General features: G+C 41.8%; 1 protein-coding gene across 1 annotated transcript in view; it reads right to left on the bottom strand.

Moving 5' to 3' along the window:
• Nucleotides 1-7406, bottom strand: part of GYPC (glycophorin C (Gerbich blood group)) — a 32992-nt gene extending 25586 nt beyond the window's left edge. The window contains exon 1 of the mRNA XM_063161823.1: nt 7194-7406. Coding sequence (XP_063017893.1) covers nt 7194-7227 — 34 coding nt within the window. The 5' untranslated portion in view covers nt 7228-7406. The remainder of the gene's footprint in view (nt 1-7193) is intronic.
• Between the last annotated feature and the right edge of the window lie 8940 nt (nt 7407-16346).

Here is a 16346-nt window from a genome sequence, read left to right as displayed (position 1 = left end):
AAAAAAATTGCTATGTGATGACAGGAAAGATCTGGAGAGGGGATGTGTTGTTTCATAGCAAGCTGTGAAGATGAGAGAGCAAAGAGAAATCAACAGAGAAGAGAGTGGAAGAAAGGGCAACTCCCAAAGGAAACAAAGCCTCAGCCCAGATGGTGACAGGGAAAGATCTATGTTTTCCTGAGCTGTTCTTTTCCTCCTTCCCACTGCAGCACTGTGGAAGGTCCTTGAGAGAAGGGAGAAAATGGCATTTAACAGCTGGGACCTGTGTGTCTGTTGTATGTTCAGAGATGGCCATTTACTTGTGGGCTAAGAAAGGGACAGACAGGTAGGATTAGGAGGTGCAGAGGGTATCTGAACTAGACAACATGAGAGAGCAGCTGTGAGAGAGGCCACAGATACATCAAGGATTTAATTTCCTGCTTGCTTTGTTGGATGGGACAGGGAGTGTGCTCATTACACTGGCATGAACCATTGACAGTTGGAAGAGCAACCTCAGCTAGCTCATGAGTGCTCCTTTTAAAGTTCCAGGAAATAAAAGACTAGACTATTTAATAATAAATTGGTAAATTTCTAGCCCTAATACATGCTAAGAAAATCTTGAAAGCAGAATTCAACAATATATTCTAGAAGACAGAAATAAAATATTAAAATCCACAATGTCATTTTAAACATCAGGATTTTTGAAAATGTATACAAGTTTCCTGAACTCTAGGATGACTACATTTTATGGTAACTCTTCACCATCCACTAGAAATATTTTTTCCCTTTACTCATTCAGACAGATAACTCTTTAATCACTTGTGTTTAAGTGATTTATGGTCTATTTGTCTCACCTAAGGATTATTTGGTTCATCTAAAGTCAGCCATGAAGACCTACTTTTTCATCCCTTCTTAAAGGACTGAAATTTTTGAAACATCCAATTAGCAGACAAGAAGCGTCTTACTTTTGTCTTGATAAGAACACTTTTCAAATAATTGAGATGAACCACAGAGAAGTTTGCCTACAAAAAAAAGTTAAACTGGAATAACAATTCTGTAAAATCTCTTCCAGCATAAATTAATTTTCTCAACTGTTTGACAATTATTACATAGAATTATGTAATAGGATTGAATTGATTCTTGAATAAGTATTTTGTTTCTGAAGGAGAGTAGTTTTTAAAAGGAATAACTTTATTTTTGTTATGAATATACTAATATGATCACCATTTCTAGAAAACTGTGCTAAAGATGCAACTACCAAATTCTCCCAGCACAGATGAGCTAGAAGAGGAATATAAACCTGAACAAATAAAGCCATATAAGTAGTGGAAAGGATGGTGGGTATAAATACACGTCTTTGTATATGTATGCATACAGATATAAGGTATATTGTATATACACACACTCTGTGTGTGTATATATGTGTGAACAGAATTCAAACTAGATTTTTAGGTCTGGTGTTACTGAAAGAGTCCCTGCTCACAACTATAAACACCTGCACATATGTAATGATTTGATGTCTGATCCTGTATGGCTGTGAACTATTCATGAACATGTACTGTATGATGTGGACTGTCTCATAAAACTAGGTATTTTAAACATGTAGTCCCCAGTAAAATAGGCATTTATGACTCACAATAACAAAGAACTGTCTCAGGGTGTGTTCAAATGCCCCCCTGCAACTTACTGATAAAAAGCTTAACTCAGTTCCAGGGCTTATCTGGAGAAAAAAGAGGTAGAGACCCTCATGAAATAACTGAATTCTTTTTTCCCTCTTAAGATGAAAAAGAGAGGCAGAGGAAAGGAAAGAAAAAATCATTTTAAAACTCTAATGCAGCAGAACAAGTTTAACCCATTGAGATTTTTAGTGAAGTTTTCTGCTTCATCAGGAAGAACCCTGTGGTGAAACATATGTCAGAAGAGAAGAAGATATGAGAAACTGGCATCCTTTGCATATGAGATGATTAATTAAGAGGAAAATCACTCAGCCAGCTGTCTCATTGGTGAAGGTTCACTTGCAAGGTACATCTGCAATAAGGGATCAGTTTAGCACAGACAGTGCATTTGATTTCCATGCTAACATAGCAGAGATAGGAATCTGGTGTGAATTAGACTGTGCTGACTCTTCAAGAAACAGAGGAGTCCAGATCTTATTTCAGCATGAAATTATGAGCTGCATGTCTGTTGTTGTAGCATTGCAGTGTTGGTACTTGATGCAGTTATCAGTTGTAAATAAATTACCCAGAGAAGAGAGGCTATTCCTCCATTTGTGTTCACAAATTGTTGGCAAACAAGGCCTGATTTCTCCAAGTGACACTTTTCTCCATTCTTCAAGTAGTTTTTCAGAATGCTTAGCAGCTGGTGAATTTTTCATCTACTCATTATTGGGGTAATGCTGTCAAATTCATCTGACTTAGAAAATTAAGGAAGTAAAACAGAATTGTCTGCCCGAATACTTGCCCTCCTATGGTGTTTCTATATTCTTGTCACATTTGGGTTATTCATGCATTTTCTACCACAACTTGTATGTGAAACAAAAAATTGTAAACAAACTTCCTACTCATGTCAAATGCTGTTTTAGAAGTTTTTTGATCTTTCTGTGGGAAACAAGCAGGCCAGTTGCTAAATAACTTGTGAGCTATGTTTTTTTTCCTGAGCATGCATTACAGAATTAGGCAGTGGGAAGCAAAGAGCTGTTGCACCAGTGATTCTGCTGGAACCAAACCAACTCCTTCCTCCCCAGCCCTTCCCAGCTAAAATCTGCCTCACCAGCAGTGTCCATGGAGAGCAGTCATTTCTCTCCCACCTGTAATCTCTCCCCTTTACCAGCCTTTTGAAAAAGAGGTGCCTGTACAGCACCTAGCACAATCAGATCCCTCTGCTGGCTTGGATTTCTCTACGCTATAGGAATACTGATCCCTCCCCAACAATAGAGGCAGGCACTGCACAGAGCACACACACAAACAGACTTTCATCAGACAATGCAGTTCTGAAAGCCTGTTTTACAAAAGACTTTGCTGATTGGACTCAGTCATTTGAACAGCTATGCATACAGGGTATATTACACAAGAGCCTAGAAAGAAAGGTGCAGCAGTAGCAGCAATGAGATGCAGACACTGCATAATTCTATAATATTAACAAGCTTAAGCACACAACTAGCCACAACCTGAATCTTTAACATCTACTTTAACATCTACTGTGGTTTTTTTTTTTTTTTTAATGATGCCCAGCAATGCTGAAATCATGTATTTTAAACCAGCAGACTCCTATTTGGGTCAACATCCTCCCTATTCTCTCCAGCTCAGCGGTTTGCCAACATTTCTGCTGTTAATTACTGAAATTTTAGGTGCATTCTGAGCCTTTCAATTCCCAGACTTTCACATAAATATGTCACACAATGAGGGTGTCAGGAGAGCCCTGGGGTATAAAGCCAAATTTTTCAATTCATATGCACAGTGGTGGGAAACAAACATACAAGCAGAGGCATTCAATTTACATCAATGCTGGTAGGATATGTTTTGAGATTTCTGTGCTAAAAATGAGAGGTTACTATAATCTGTAGGTTTCCTTGTGTATAAATGCTCAGAGGTTTACCAGCGAAGACCAGATTTTCATAATCAATAGCCCCTGTTTTTGTTTATCACTTACTGTCACAGGCAAGCACTTCTGTTGATTAAGGGCAATGAAATCACATATATTGCCAAGGTGTGAATAACACAATTAAAAACCTGAAGGGCTCATTTCAAGGCTTTTCACAAGCCCTGTGTGAAAGGCAAGAGGTATTGCTCCAGGAACATACAAAAGAACCAGTTTGCAGCCCCAAAATAGATCTCATTATAGGCTGAAGATGTGGCAAGGCTGTTCTCAGAACCACACTCCCCATTCACATCCTGAAGTCTCTGTCTTTATCTGAGGCCACCTTTGCAAGGTCTCAGCCTCTCTGAGGGGACAGATACATACATGACTCACTTTGCCAGAAGCTCTGACTGTCATTGGGGCAGGTGGAGAAGCTTGGGCTGATGGAGCCAAGACCTCCTGCTTGTGGAACAGAGGCAGCACCAGACTGCTCCCTGAGCAGGGCAGTGCCTGGGTTCCTGCTGGAGGACAGCTGGCAATGCAGAGGGAGTGCATACAGCTCAAGGAGACTTTGCTTCACCCTCTTCCTCACCTTCTTCCTCCCTCTGCAGCTGGGGCATGGCCTGAAGACCAGCCTTGCTTCTTGGTTTCCTTTTGGGCCAATTCTTCTGCAGTGCACACATCACACTGCTTCCTGTCCCCCCAGGAAGAGGAACTTATCTGTTGATGGGTGATGAGGAAGAAAAGCCTCCACAAACTGTTCTCCTAAACCACTAACTCCTTTGACAGCTGGCATTTGGAGTATAAGAGAGCCCAGATAAACATTCCCAGCCTGCCGGGTACCGATGAAATCCTGTAAATTGCAGAACACGTTCTCCAAAGGGGTGAACACCTCTGACCCATAAAGATGGCTTTGCACGGATCACTGCCTGCCCAGGCTGAACCTTTGACTTGGTGACGTTTCTTGTCCTAATCCTTCACCTCATCTGAGCTGTCCCACTGCCTCAAAATAGGGTCACTGCAGTCTAACAGGAAGAGGGCAAAAGCTGCCAGCTGAACTGAGACTGCCAAACTTGTGGAGTTCCTCAGGTTTCATAGTTTAGTCAGGCAGCTACTGCTTGTACATGTGAGCAGGAAGCAAGTGCACCACAGAGTTACTGTCTCCCTCACCTCTGGTATGGGTACAGACAACCCACTCAGATATCTGGGGGATATCTGAGCTGGGCATGGGAAGTGCCCAAGGTGAGATGGTGGGGCATCCCCATATAGGGGCAGAATACATTTACAGACCCCACAGAGCTGAATATTTAAAATTTGAAACAGTGCGTGCTCCCCCCTGGATTGACAGGATCATATGCATTTATAGCATGAATAAAATTCCTTATCAGCCATGGGTGAACACAAGGAGATGAGCAAAGAACATGAGCAATTAGGTAACTTAACACTGTTCAGTTTACATCACTTGGCAGCTGCACTGTGGTCTCACCTGCAGGTATTCAGCAAAGAATTAATATGTTCAGAATATGTATCAAAAAGGTTTTGATTATTATTTTATGCATTTTCACACCCATCTCAAAGATTTTCACTGTGGCTATGAAGCAGATTTGTTTTCCCAATTATTCTGCTTCTCTAGCAAACATCTGCTGTCCATGCTGCGCAGTGCCTGTCAATACACTGAACTTTCAATTGTTTGTCTTGTTTCTTGCAAAATTAGCAGGAATTTTACTAGGAAATAACACCCTTTTCCACAAGACTTCCCCCAAAACTTCAACTGTTATCAATGCACCAAACATGCATTATACAGAAATATGGTACTATCAGACTTCCCTTTAACTTTTGTTCCTAATCTATATATTTTATCCATATAATTAAAGAAAACAAAACCAAAACAACAAAACAAAACCAAAACACCCAACCAAAGACAATACGTTATGACTATTTTTCAGCCAGAATACTCCTAGCTGGATTGCAAGCAATTTATTTTCATGGAGAGAGAATCGTATGATCTTAAAATAGTTCAAGTTGAGAATTCCTGTCCACATTTTGGAAAAAAAACACGGAGAACCTGTTGCATCTGCCTTTTTTCATTATGAGCAGGCAAAAGGCCCCATGGGGCACGGACTCCTAATCTGGTGTCCCCCCAGGGCCTTCTGTGGGGTCTGAACCTGGGTCTGCCAGAGAGGCTGTTTGTAATGTATTCAGAACTGTGGAGCTGGTCCTGGATGTGTCACTTGGCCAAGCCTGTCACTAAAATACAACATTGCATCTGGACCCTTGCTGATATTTCACAATACACAAGAAGAACCTCAGTGAGTCATGACCACCCTCCTGGACATGCTTGGAGAGCACCAATAGCAGTAATTTACACAAGCTGGGCCAAACCCAAGCTCTCAGAACGCTGAATGAGCCTGCCTGTATCTTTCCCGGCTATAACAGAAAACAAGCTGCAATAGAAAACAAGCTGCAATATTCTAAACTGCAGAATGAAGTAGAATAAAATATAAAGGTAGCATCTAATCTTTCTTGTTGGTTAGAATCTGCAAAAAGGACTATAGGGTAACTAGGAATTGCTGGTTGGGATTCCAGAGATTCTGCTTGCTGTGTCTTTTCTGCTGGATCAGCCTGCCTCATTCAAAGCTTGGGAAACACTGTCAGTGTCTACAGTCATACAGAACAAATATCCTTACAGCAGTATCTGGATCAAACTCTGAATTGCAGGCTGATCCCAGCAGAGCTGTCTGTGCTTTCTGCCTTCGTTATTGATGCTATGGTAGGATAAACAATTCTGCTATTGGCAGTTTATTTATCAAAAATAAAACAAATGTACTTTCTTGAATTAAAACAAGAAAGATCATACTAAAGCCATAATGGAAAAAAAATTGCAGCAGAAAAAACTCAAAGAGTTTTTCACCGCTTATCAAATCATAGTCCATCTCTTCCTTCACCCTTCTTTTTGATACTGTCCCCAAATGAACACTACCATAGTGCAGCTGAGGCTCTGTGCTGCCTTGGCTGTTCGGGCCAAATCCTCTCTTTTAAAATTTACTGAAATATGCAGAGTTACACAAACACAGGACTTGCCCTCCTGTACTCTCTCTTGCTGAAAAACCAATTTGCTTGTCCTTAAGCCCGTGTTTCTAAATTTCCAGGAGCAGAAACACATTGTGGCTTTAAATATAGACTGTCAGTTTGTGGCTTGGGTCTCATGTTACACACAGACAGCTTGAGACTCCAAACGCAGGCTGGGCAGCACCATTACTGTCTTAGAAAAGCGTCAGAACGCTTTCAAAATGCTCTATAACTTCATTCCTGAAGGCGGGGGGAGGGAAAAACATTCAAATGAAACTTTTCTAAGCTGGGGTTTAGGCGGAAACGTTGCTAACTTTGCTGGGTCCTGTTCAGGAGCCAGAGTTTGCAGAGCCTGTTCCAGTTCTTCCCTCACATACGCGCGCACACAAACACAAAGAATTAAGAAAGAAAACAGCTTCTTCGCAACTTTTTTTCCTTCAGGATTAGTCTCAGGCATTCCTTATTTTTTTTTTTACCCCATACGAAACGCATTAGGCAATCTGTTCCTTAAGCGGCAGGCTGATAAATCCACTCTTATAGTAAGGGGGGAGGGGGGTAAGGGTACTCACGTGGTTGAGATGTCGCATTGTTTGGGGAACTCATAATTTACGCCTTTGAAAAATGCCTTATTTGTGTTGACAGCCTCTCTTCCCTGCTCAGAACTGACGGCGGGATTGAACAGAACAGCTGGAAGAACCCAGGAAAATGCTCCTCTTGTTCGGGCTCTCCTTGCCTGGCTCCTGACCCCTTTGCAACTGGAAAAGGAAACAGCACATGTGTCATTCTCTTTTGCCTGTGTAGCTCACATGAGCGGGGAGGGGCACCCATTTGCAGATAGCAGTAACTGTATTCAAGTTTTGCAAGTTGGATGTATTCCACCCCTCTGCTTTTATTAGCCAGCAACCAGTGGAAAGAAAATGCTCTTTTCATTCTTAGCCAAATCTAGACACACCTATTAAATCCACTTCCCAAACCCCTATCCAGTGCTGTTGATGTTATTTCTTTTAAGAGCAAAACTTGCTGCTGACTTGTTTTCCTAAAATGTCTACCATTAGTGGGTAAGGTTGAAAGTAGGACTTTCAATTTTTGTAGCTCCTCATCCCCCTTCACCCTCACAGTCTGACTGATTCTGTCCTTTAACAGGTGAAAATTGAGGATGGCATTTACTGGGTCCACGTAGCTATATGAGCATGTACCATGAATTTATACTGCGCTCAAAACAAGCAGGAACCTGTGGCTATAGCACAGGCTGTAGCACAAGTGACACCAGTCATGGCTCTGACACAGGCTTCCTATAGCACCTTTGGCAAAATATTTAATTTCTGCTCCAGTTTGCCATTGGTAGAATAAAGATGAGACACCTGGTTTCTCCCTAGTCTTGGTATTTTTATTTTAATGTACAGGCAGGTTTTATTTGTAAATAATATGTATTTATGGGGCTGCGGAGGTTAATTTGCATACTCCACTGTGAGTTTTTCAGCCTGGACTAGGGTGCCAGCTGCCTTGTTTATATAGCTGCCATTTAAAGCTATCTGTTTGGCTGGCTGCATGCTGTGCTGCAGTCAGTGGCATGTAGTCACTGTAAGTGTGCATACACAGCCTGTCTGTAGCTGACATGGATTAGGACTTCTAGGTTATACCAGAATGCAAGCAATTTTTAATGCATATACCTTAAACACTAAGGAGAGGGGACAAAGTTTCCATTTTCCTGGTGTCTGTTATGGAGTCAGGATGAATTAACAGCCTGCCTGTGACAGCAGAAACACAGTCACCACCAGGATGGAAGTGGAAAAAAACAGAGTAATGAAATTCAGGCTGGGACCATCCTGTTTTGCAAAATTGTCACAGGATATTTCTGCAAAATCATCTCAGTGACCTCCTACAAGAAATCAGTGCCGTGAACTTGGCTCACAGTGTTTATTTAACAGCTACAGGATGGAAAGAACAGTGACTTATTTACATACCAACAGCAACTAACAGCTTGTTTGTGCACATGGATGCAGTAAATGACTTCACTCAGCATTTCCACACTCTGGGCTCGTGGTAGAGATCTCTGGAACATTTAGTGATGGAGCAAAGCAAGGCACAAAACAAAGACAGGGAAATAATAGGAAAAACTCCTGACCTTGCTGCACTGGCTTCAGCTCCACAGCGTGACGTTCATTTACACTTGATAGATTCTCTGTGAAAATACTGATGAGTATGTTTTTGATTACTGCTTCTTCTATGTAAGAAATACAAAATGCACAGGTAAAATCGGGGCTTTCTGATCGGAGGCATGAGAATTTTGTCATGAGAAGTTTTTACATTTAAATCTTTCATCATGATCAAGGACAAGTTTGTGGCCTTGGAGCAATCTGGTCTGGTGTAAGATGTCAGGAGGGTTGTAACTAGGTGATCTAATCCAAACCATTGTATGATTCTGTGATTGTGTGATCCCTAAGGAATTTCAGATCTTCTATTGAGAAAAGATTCCCTAGCTGCTGCTGATGATGTGAAGGATGGTGGTCGTGATGGCTTTATGTTACAGCCAGTGGTCTGGACTGTCTCAGGAATTTTGTGGCAAACTACTCAAAATGGCATGCACTGTTGGATCCTGGTGCTCAACCCCTCTGCCTCTGTGCAACACTTCTGCATCTGTCTGTGTTCTCATTAATGCTGCTCTCCTCCCACCAAAATCACTGGAAGAGTTATACCCAAGTCATGTAGGAGGATTCTGGCAGATCCAAACTCACATGGGAAAGTCCCCTTTAATATGTTGTTGTCTTCACTTTTCCAGGGACTTCTGTCTTTGCTTATTGAATAGACTGGTGTTCCCAGAAATCAGAGAGCCATTTCCCAAGGCTGTTTGCTCTCAAAAAGGCCATTAAAGAGACCTGCCTGACCTTTTCCACTCGTCATTAATGGGAAATATGTGATGTTGTCAAGGGAAGCACCGTGCAGCCCAGCATGCTTCCAGGGGAGCCTTGAGACTGGGCACTGAACAAAAAGCATCTCAGTGCTCTCAGCCAACTGATCATGTGGGACAGGAGGAACAAAGGAACCCAGAGCAAAAGATGGGAGTAGAGTGCTGGTGGGGAAAATGTGTGATTAATTTTCAATTTGACTGAATTCTCTCCTAATCTTTAAATAGCAGTTGCTTCTGGCAAAAAAATGAAAGCTCCCCTAAAGGGTTAAAAGGAGAAGATAACAGAAGAGTATCTGAAAGTAATTTTTATCTAAGGATTGTGGCATTCATACAGGATTCACCAGGTCTGTGGGATAACACAGGTATGTTAGGAGATCTGTGTCAGCTCTGTGGTTTTCATCAGCCAATTACTTGATCTTGAGGCCGTAGTGTTCCCATTAACCTACAGAAGAAGTATTGCTTTCCTGCCCTGGTGAATACTTTTGCATCTCCAGCCTTTGAAAGAGTCTTTTTCTGAATAAGGAAATGAAAATTCCCTTTTTTTCTCAGCGGTGCTTTCAGATTTGACAGCACTTTCAGGTCCAAGAGTGTTAGCTCAGAAGTGGGACCTCTTTTGCCTCCGATACTGCAATTTATCCTACTCCTCCTAAGCACAGCTATGTAGTGAATGCATGGTCAGGCCCACATAGTTGTTCTCTTTGATGCTATCTTGCTCCAAGATAAATGACATTTCGCAGTCATCCAGGCTTGGCAAGCTGATGCTGCATGCTGCAGCTGTTGTTCCCAACAGGAAGGGAGGGTTTAGGTTGCACTCGGAGGAAAATAAATAAATAAAACAAAGGAAGGAGGCTCTCTCCAGGAAGTTATGCTTTGCAACAACAGGACATCACACTAAAAATCCCTCTCTCCGATGGATTTTCATGGCAAAACATAATGCAAAATCTGTAATCTCCTCCTGTAAAGGCAAGATTGAAAAGGGCTGAGTGGAAAGTTATTAATAATTTCACTGCCCACCCTGCACAGCCTGCAAGCTTCAGAGAAGGTGTTTGGATCCATCACCTGGACATTTGAGGAGAGGATGCAGCAGCAGTTGTGCCTGGCTCTGAGTTCAGGATGGGCCTCGTGGCAGCACTGGTGGGCACATTCAGATGAACCATGGCTCAGTGTGCCACTGGGCTGCATGCCATGGTCACCTGGCCAGCTGGCAGGAGAGCTGGTGTTGGCTTCCTCCTCTCCTTTCCTGGCTACGCACTTCAGACTGCCTTAAACATGCCAAGCTGCTGAGCTGGGTGAGGTTGGGTGGAATCCCAAATTTTGAAGACTTTGTGCAGATCAAGCACAATCAGAGATTTAACCGCTAGGCTGAATCCTGAATGAGGAGCTCTTAATAGAAAAGCATTTGGCTCTGGGCATCCCATGAAATACTGTTTTCTACTGATTATCTTCCTGTCCATTTCTGTAAGGAATAATAGTTTATTTATTTGTTACCTTGTGTGTGGGGTTCTCCCCCCACCTTGTTTCCTTTCTGTTTCCCATTTATTTTTTTGCTGAAAGGGCAAGGAATATTTGCCATAGGTTGTGTGGACCATCTCAGATCTGGTGTCAAGTCATGGAGAATGAAACCTTTGTGATGCCAGAAGGGATCAATAGAGACTTATTAGCCAGGATGGACTGTGATGCTGGTGTAACTCATGTTTTATGTGTTGCCTATGCAGCCTGTGACTTTAAGTGCAACAAGATTGTGAAATCGTTGGAACACAGAGGAGGAATTTTCTGTCTGCATTCATAACACTGAAGTAGTTCTTGACCCTCATACAAGGCCAGAAGAGAAGAGTTTACCCTGGAGATAAGAGATCAACTCTCTTTCCTACTTTGCATCCCAAGCATTTCTCTTTATTTTTACCACTCCCCTGACTTCTGCTTGAACCTTTGGAATATATTCTTATCCCTGAAACATGTATATCCCCTGATTTACCTTATTGCACAATTATTTGCAGATAAAGGATGTAGTCTGCCTGTTTGTGTTTAAGGTTCCCACTTAATCTGTTAGTTTGTTTGGGCCAAACTATTTTCCATTTGTGTCTGTACTCAGGGGAACCTCCAGTGTCACTACAATGCAAATACTTCTCCAAACATGCCATCTCTCTGTGAAATGGAAATATAAGGAGGCTCTACATTTCCCTGTAGCCTGGTGCTTGGCTTTCCATGAACTGTGGTTCATTTAATGACACCATAGAGGGAAGATGTGTAAGGTCATGAGTTCAGCAGACAGTGTTGCAGAGTCTGTGTAACTCTATAGTGTCATCATGTCCAAAGGGCACACAGGATGTCTTAGAGCCACTGTCTCCTCTCCAGTCTAATTTCCAGCACCACTGGAAAGCACATCTGCTCACACTCTAGAGCAGTCAACAGGATGTTGACATGCAGTTTGATGGTGCATATTTGGAACAGTGGTAATGTCATCTGGGTAGATGTGGAGAGGGTGAATCATACTATCAGCTCTTGCTGAGTTAAGAAATCGGAGCAGGCTTTGGCACATGGATTTATCATAACAAAAGAACAGAATGATAAATAAAGTGAATCATTCTGCAATTTAAAACAAAAGGGAAGACTTGCTCACACAAGGAAGATTTAAACACTGAAAGTCGTAATTCCTGGAGGATCTGGTGTAGCTGGACCTTCAGTTTGACTGAAAATCATTAATCTTCCTTGCATAGATGGGACTGTTACTATAGCATGATTTTAATAACTTGGGTTTTTAGTGGCTGCATATTAGAGAGCATTCACGGAAGGGCAGCCAGGATGGTGAATGTCCTCGAGGGGAAGCCAGGTGAGGAGTGGCCGAGATCATTTGGTCTGTTCAGCCTGGAGAAGAGGAGACTGCAGGGAGACCTCACTGCAGTTACAGCTTCTAGTGAGGGGAAGAGGAGAGGCAGGCACTGATCACTCTGTAGTGACCTGTGACAGAACCCAAGGGAATGGCCTGAAGTTGTGTCAGAGGAGGGTTAGGTTGGATATTAGAGAAAAGTTCTCCACCCAGAGTGTGGCTGGGCACTGGAACAGGCTCCCTAGGAAGAGGCCACAGCACCAGGCCTGAAAGAGCTCAGGAAGCGTTTGGACAATGCTCTCGGGCCCATGGTGTGACTCTTGGGGATGCTGCTGTGCAGGGTCAGGAGTTGGTCTTGATGATCCTTCCAACTCAGCATGCTCTGTGATTCTGTGATAACTCCAAAGGCCAGAAAATTGAAAGTCAAGAGTTGTGATGGTTGTGGAGCCTGCTGTGTTTTGTTACCTAAGCGTTAAATTTTGCTTTCGTGGATATTTAAGTATAGGTGAAAATACTCTCAAAGTTTGTTAGTTCAGCACCTGGCCTGTCCTCATGTAACATAGTAATGGGCTTGTCTCAGCCTGAGCTCTCTGGGAGATTGGATCTGCTGCACTTTAGCAAGGGCTTCAGTGTTGCAGAAATGAGGCCTTTGTCGGGGATGAGCCATTTGCCGGTGAGGGGAGACTCAGACACTCAATATGAGTGATAAGCAAGTTCCGTTTATTGAAGAGAGCATCAGACACTTATACAGCAAGTAATAAGCTTATGAATATTCTGTAAGCCAAGCGATCTATTGGTTAAACTATACCATCAACTCTTCCTCATTCCTTTGGGCCTACGTTCTCTACTTCTCACGTCTCTCTGTCCACTCCTTTATCATACTCAGCTAGGCCCAAGGACACTCTATCTTGCAGGTGCAGGACTTGGAATTATCTACGGCCTTGTACTTTTCCAGTCTCTAAATTCCCAACACTTCAGCCTCTTTTCTACCCTTTTCTAGCCTGGACGTATCAGGCACAGAGGTGATACATCCAAAGCAGAGATCTTTCTAATCACAGTGTGAACTGGGTTACATCCAACTAAGGTGTTGGATAAGGGTGTGGGCTCAAAATCCATTCCTGAGTCTGCTTCCCCCCTTGCAGCAACACTTAGCCAAACAGAATCAGCTGGATTGGCTGATGGTATTTCCTAAAGCATAATAACACTGAGGCATTTGCTCTTTTAGCCTGGGTGTACTATTCTCTCCAGAGAAAAAGGCATCAGTTTAAGATTGCTTTCTTCTATAAGTGCAAGAGCAAAAATCTTGTGCTTCTCTTCAGAGATTCTTCAGTGAAGTTTACTTTTTCAACCCTCTATCTGGGCACAAAGCTGGCATGTGGTAAAGTCACCGTTACACTGAATAAAACTAGGGCTCCATGAGGATGTGTGTGATGACCCCAAGACCCTGTTGCTTAACACTGCTCCTATCACTGCTTTAAAAATAACTCTGCAAAATTATTAGCCCAAGGGAGGCTCGAACTTCATTTTTCTCATAAAATAATGTGACTTGAGTTGGTTTTACTTTAAAAGAACCTTAAACTTCAATAATTTTTTCTTTCGTTCTGCAACTTGTTTGTGTTTGCTGACCTAGGTTGCTTCCTTTGTTAAGTGATTAGTTGAAGAACTAGAAGATGCAGTCAGCAGTCCTAATGGAGTTCATTAGAATCCCACAAATAACTTGGCCCTGTGAGAGGAGGGGGGGAAGAAAGGGCTTACAAGAGATTAGAACAGACCTTAGTCCTCCCAAGGTCCCTCAGGGTATTTTCTCCTCTGCTTCCTGACTGTAACACTTGCAAATCCTTAGGCTCTTTGAGATAATTCCCAAAGTGGCAAGTGGTTATCATATCCTGCATGCAGAGCATCAATACTTTTATGTTGGTAGTGTTGCTTTGGCTTTTTTTATTAGTTTGTTTTTGCTGGTGTTTTTGTCTGTTTGTTTTGCTCCTAAAATGCCATTGGTATAGGATCCACGTAGCCCTGGGGTAAACTACAGCTACAGTAGAAATAACTTTTTGCTTTCTGCTTACCCCTGCTAAATGGGTGGTTGTAGTTCTCTCGTATAATAAAATATTAATCTCACTGAAGTGAGATTCCTAAGCCACAGATAAGAAATTTGTTTTATTGGTCTTATACAGGGTGTGGGAGAGAAAGAGCTCCCCAAGTGCAACTAAATGCCCTGGACATGCCTATCCTTGAGGTCCACTCTCCAGTGAGTCCAACTGAAAATAGGATATGGTTTTAAAGCCAGCTAATCTGCTGTTCCTTTTATTTGTGCTGAGTGAGTTTTTATACAAAAATGGATATAGCTGTCTGCTGTGATGGAAGTAAAAGTTTAGAATGGTCTGTTCTAATAATAAATTGCATGCTGATAATTTTTCTTACTGCAGTAAAGGCAATTCAGCTGTATCTGATTGGCACTAGTTCAAGATTTTTGATGTTCAGCAGGAGAATATACAGCTGCAAGAAACAAAACAACGCTAAAAAATCTCAAAGTGCATATGCTGGGATGGCAGCAAGCCCGACTGCAACAGCTCACGCTGACAGCAACTCGGGCACTGGGACACACAATGGATGCTTTTGCTGGCAAAATTGCACAATGAGTTTTGTTTTCATTTAATGCAGAGTCCAAATGGGCACAATGGTTTCCCTCTGGGTACAATGTCATGGACTTCCTTGAACCTTATTTAAATGGCATGTGCAAACGTGGTTGAAGATTTCAGTTGTCAATTCAGCAATGCTCACACAGATCTACTTTTTATTGTCCTTGTGTTCCTGTTAGACATGGTAAGCATTAAACTGCAAGGGAAAGATGAGATGCTGAAAGACAGTGTATAGAAATTACTCCTTTCTTGAAGTGAGCTACAAGCAAACTGAACTGAGATAAATATATATAGTTCACTATGAAATATGCAATGCTTTATTTGGAAATAGTTTTCTTCCTTATTAAATCAAAGAGCTGCCCAGGAAGTTATAATTCAGAACAATAAACATAACTACAGGGAAAATATCTGAATAATCTAAACATATCTTTTCTCTATGAGGGAGATAAATATGAATTCTCTCTTGTGAAGTCAGGCTGAAAAAAGTGTTACAGGGAGACTCCAGGAATGGAATTGGTTTATATCAAGCAGTCTTGAGAAAAAAACGTATTTCAGAAATCTTTAGGATCCCTGGATCTTGTCAGCTTTTTCAAACATTGAAATAAGAGCTGGAGCAATGCTGTGTAGCACAGTGCTACACTACTGATTCGTCTCTGGGAGCTCAAAGTTTATTGGGGAAGCACTGAAGAATGCCCTTATGGCTGGCAAGATTTAGGAAAACACAAAGATTCCTTTAAGTTTTAAGTATATGATTAGGTCTTGTTACAAGCTGAAAGCATGCTGAAAGATTTTTCTGATTACCAAAGGCTTCCTATAAATATTCATATATGGGCTCTTCCTCTACATCATCACCCAAATTAAATTTCCTAATTAGACTCTATGATGAGTCAGTCTATTGAAGAAACTTTCTAAAGATAAGGGGGTTGTGTCATTTTATGTAAATTTTGTGTTTGAAATATTAGTCACATAATCTATCCTAGTCTTCTGCATACTCTCTGGAGTCAAAGGAGGAGATAGTGGTTTCCAGAAGATTATTCATTCTCTGGCTAAAATAGGGTGCAGTGGATTATATCACATTCAAAATTTTATGTCCCCCCTAAGAAAAAGCCAACACCCTTCTTTGCTGAGATCCAGACATAAAGGATGTTGTAGCATTTCTACGAATATTTAAATTTGCTGTTTCTATTCTGGTACTGTTTTGTGCTCCTCCCAGAGGCCATTTTGCTTGTACTTAGCAAATACAAATGGACAGAATCCCTGTCTTTATGATGTGAAAGTGCTGGTATGCGTGGAGCAGTGGGCAATCAAATCCGCATTTAGTGAGTGTAACTGATTACATGCACTATGT

This window comes from Melospiza melodia, chromosome 8 (genome assembly GCF_035770615.1).
Source record: "Melospiza melodia melodia isolate bMelMel2 chromosome 8, bMelMel2.pri, whole genome shotgun sequence".
In the NCBI taxonomy this organism is placed as follows: domain Eukaryota; kingdom Metazoa; phylum Chordata; class Aves; order Passeriformes; family Passerellidae; genus Melospiza; species Melospiza melodia.
The sequence above is the reverse complement of the archived record's forward strand: the minus strand, read 5'-3'. Positions and strand labels throughout refer to the sequence as shown.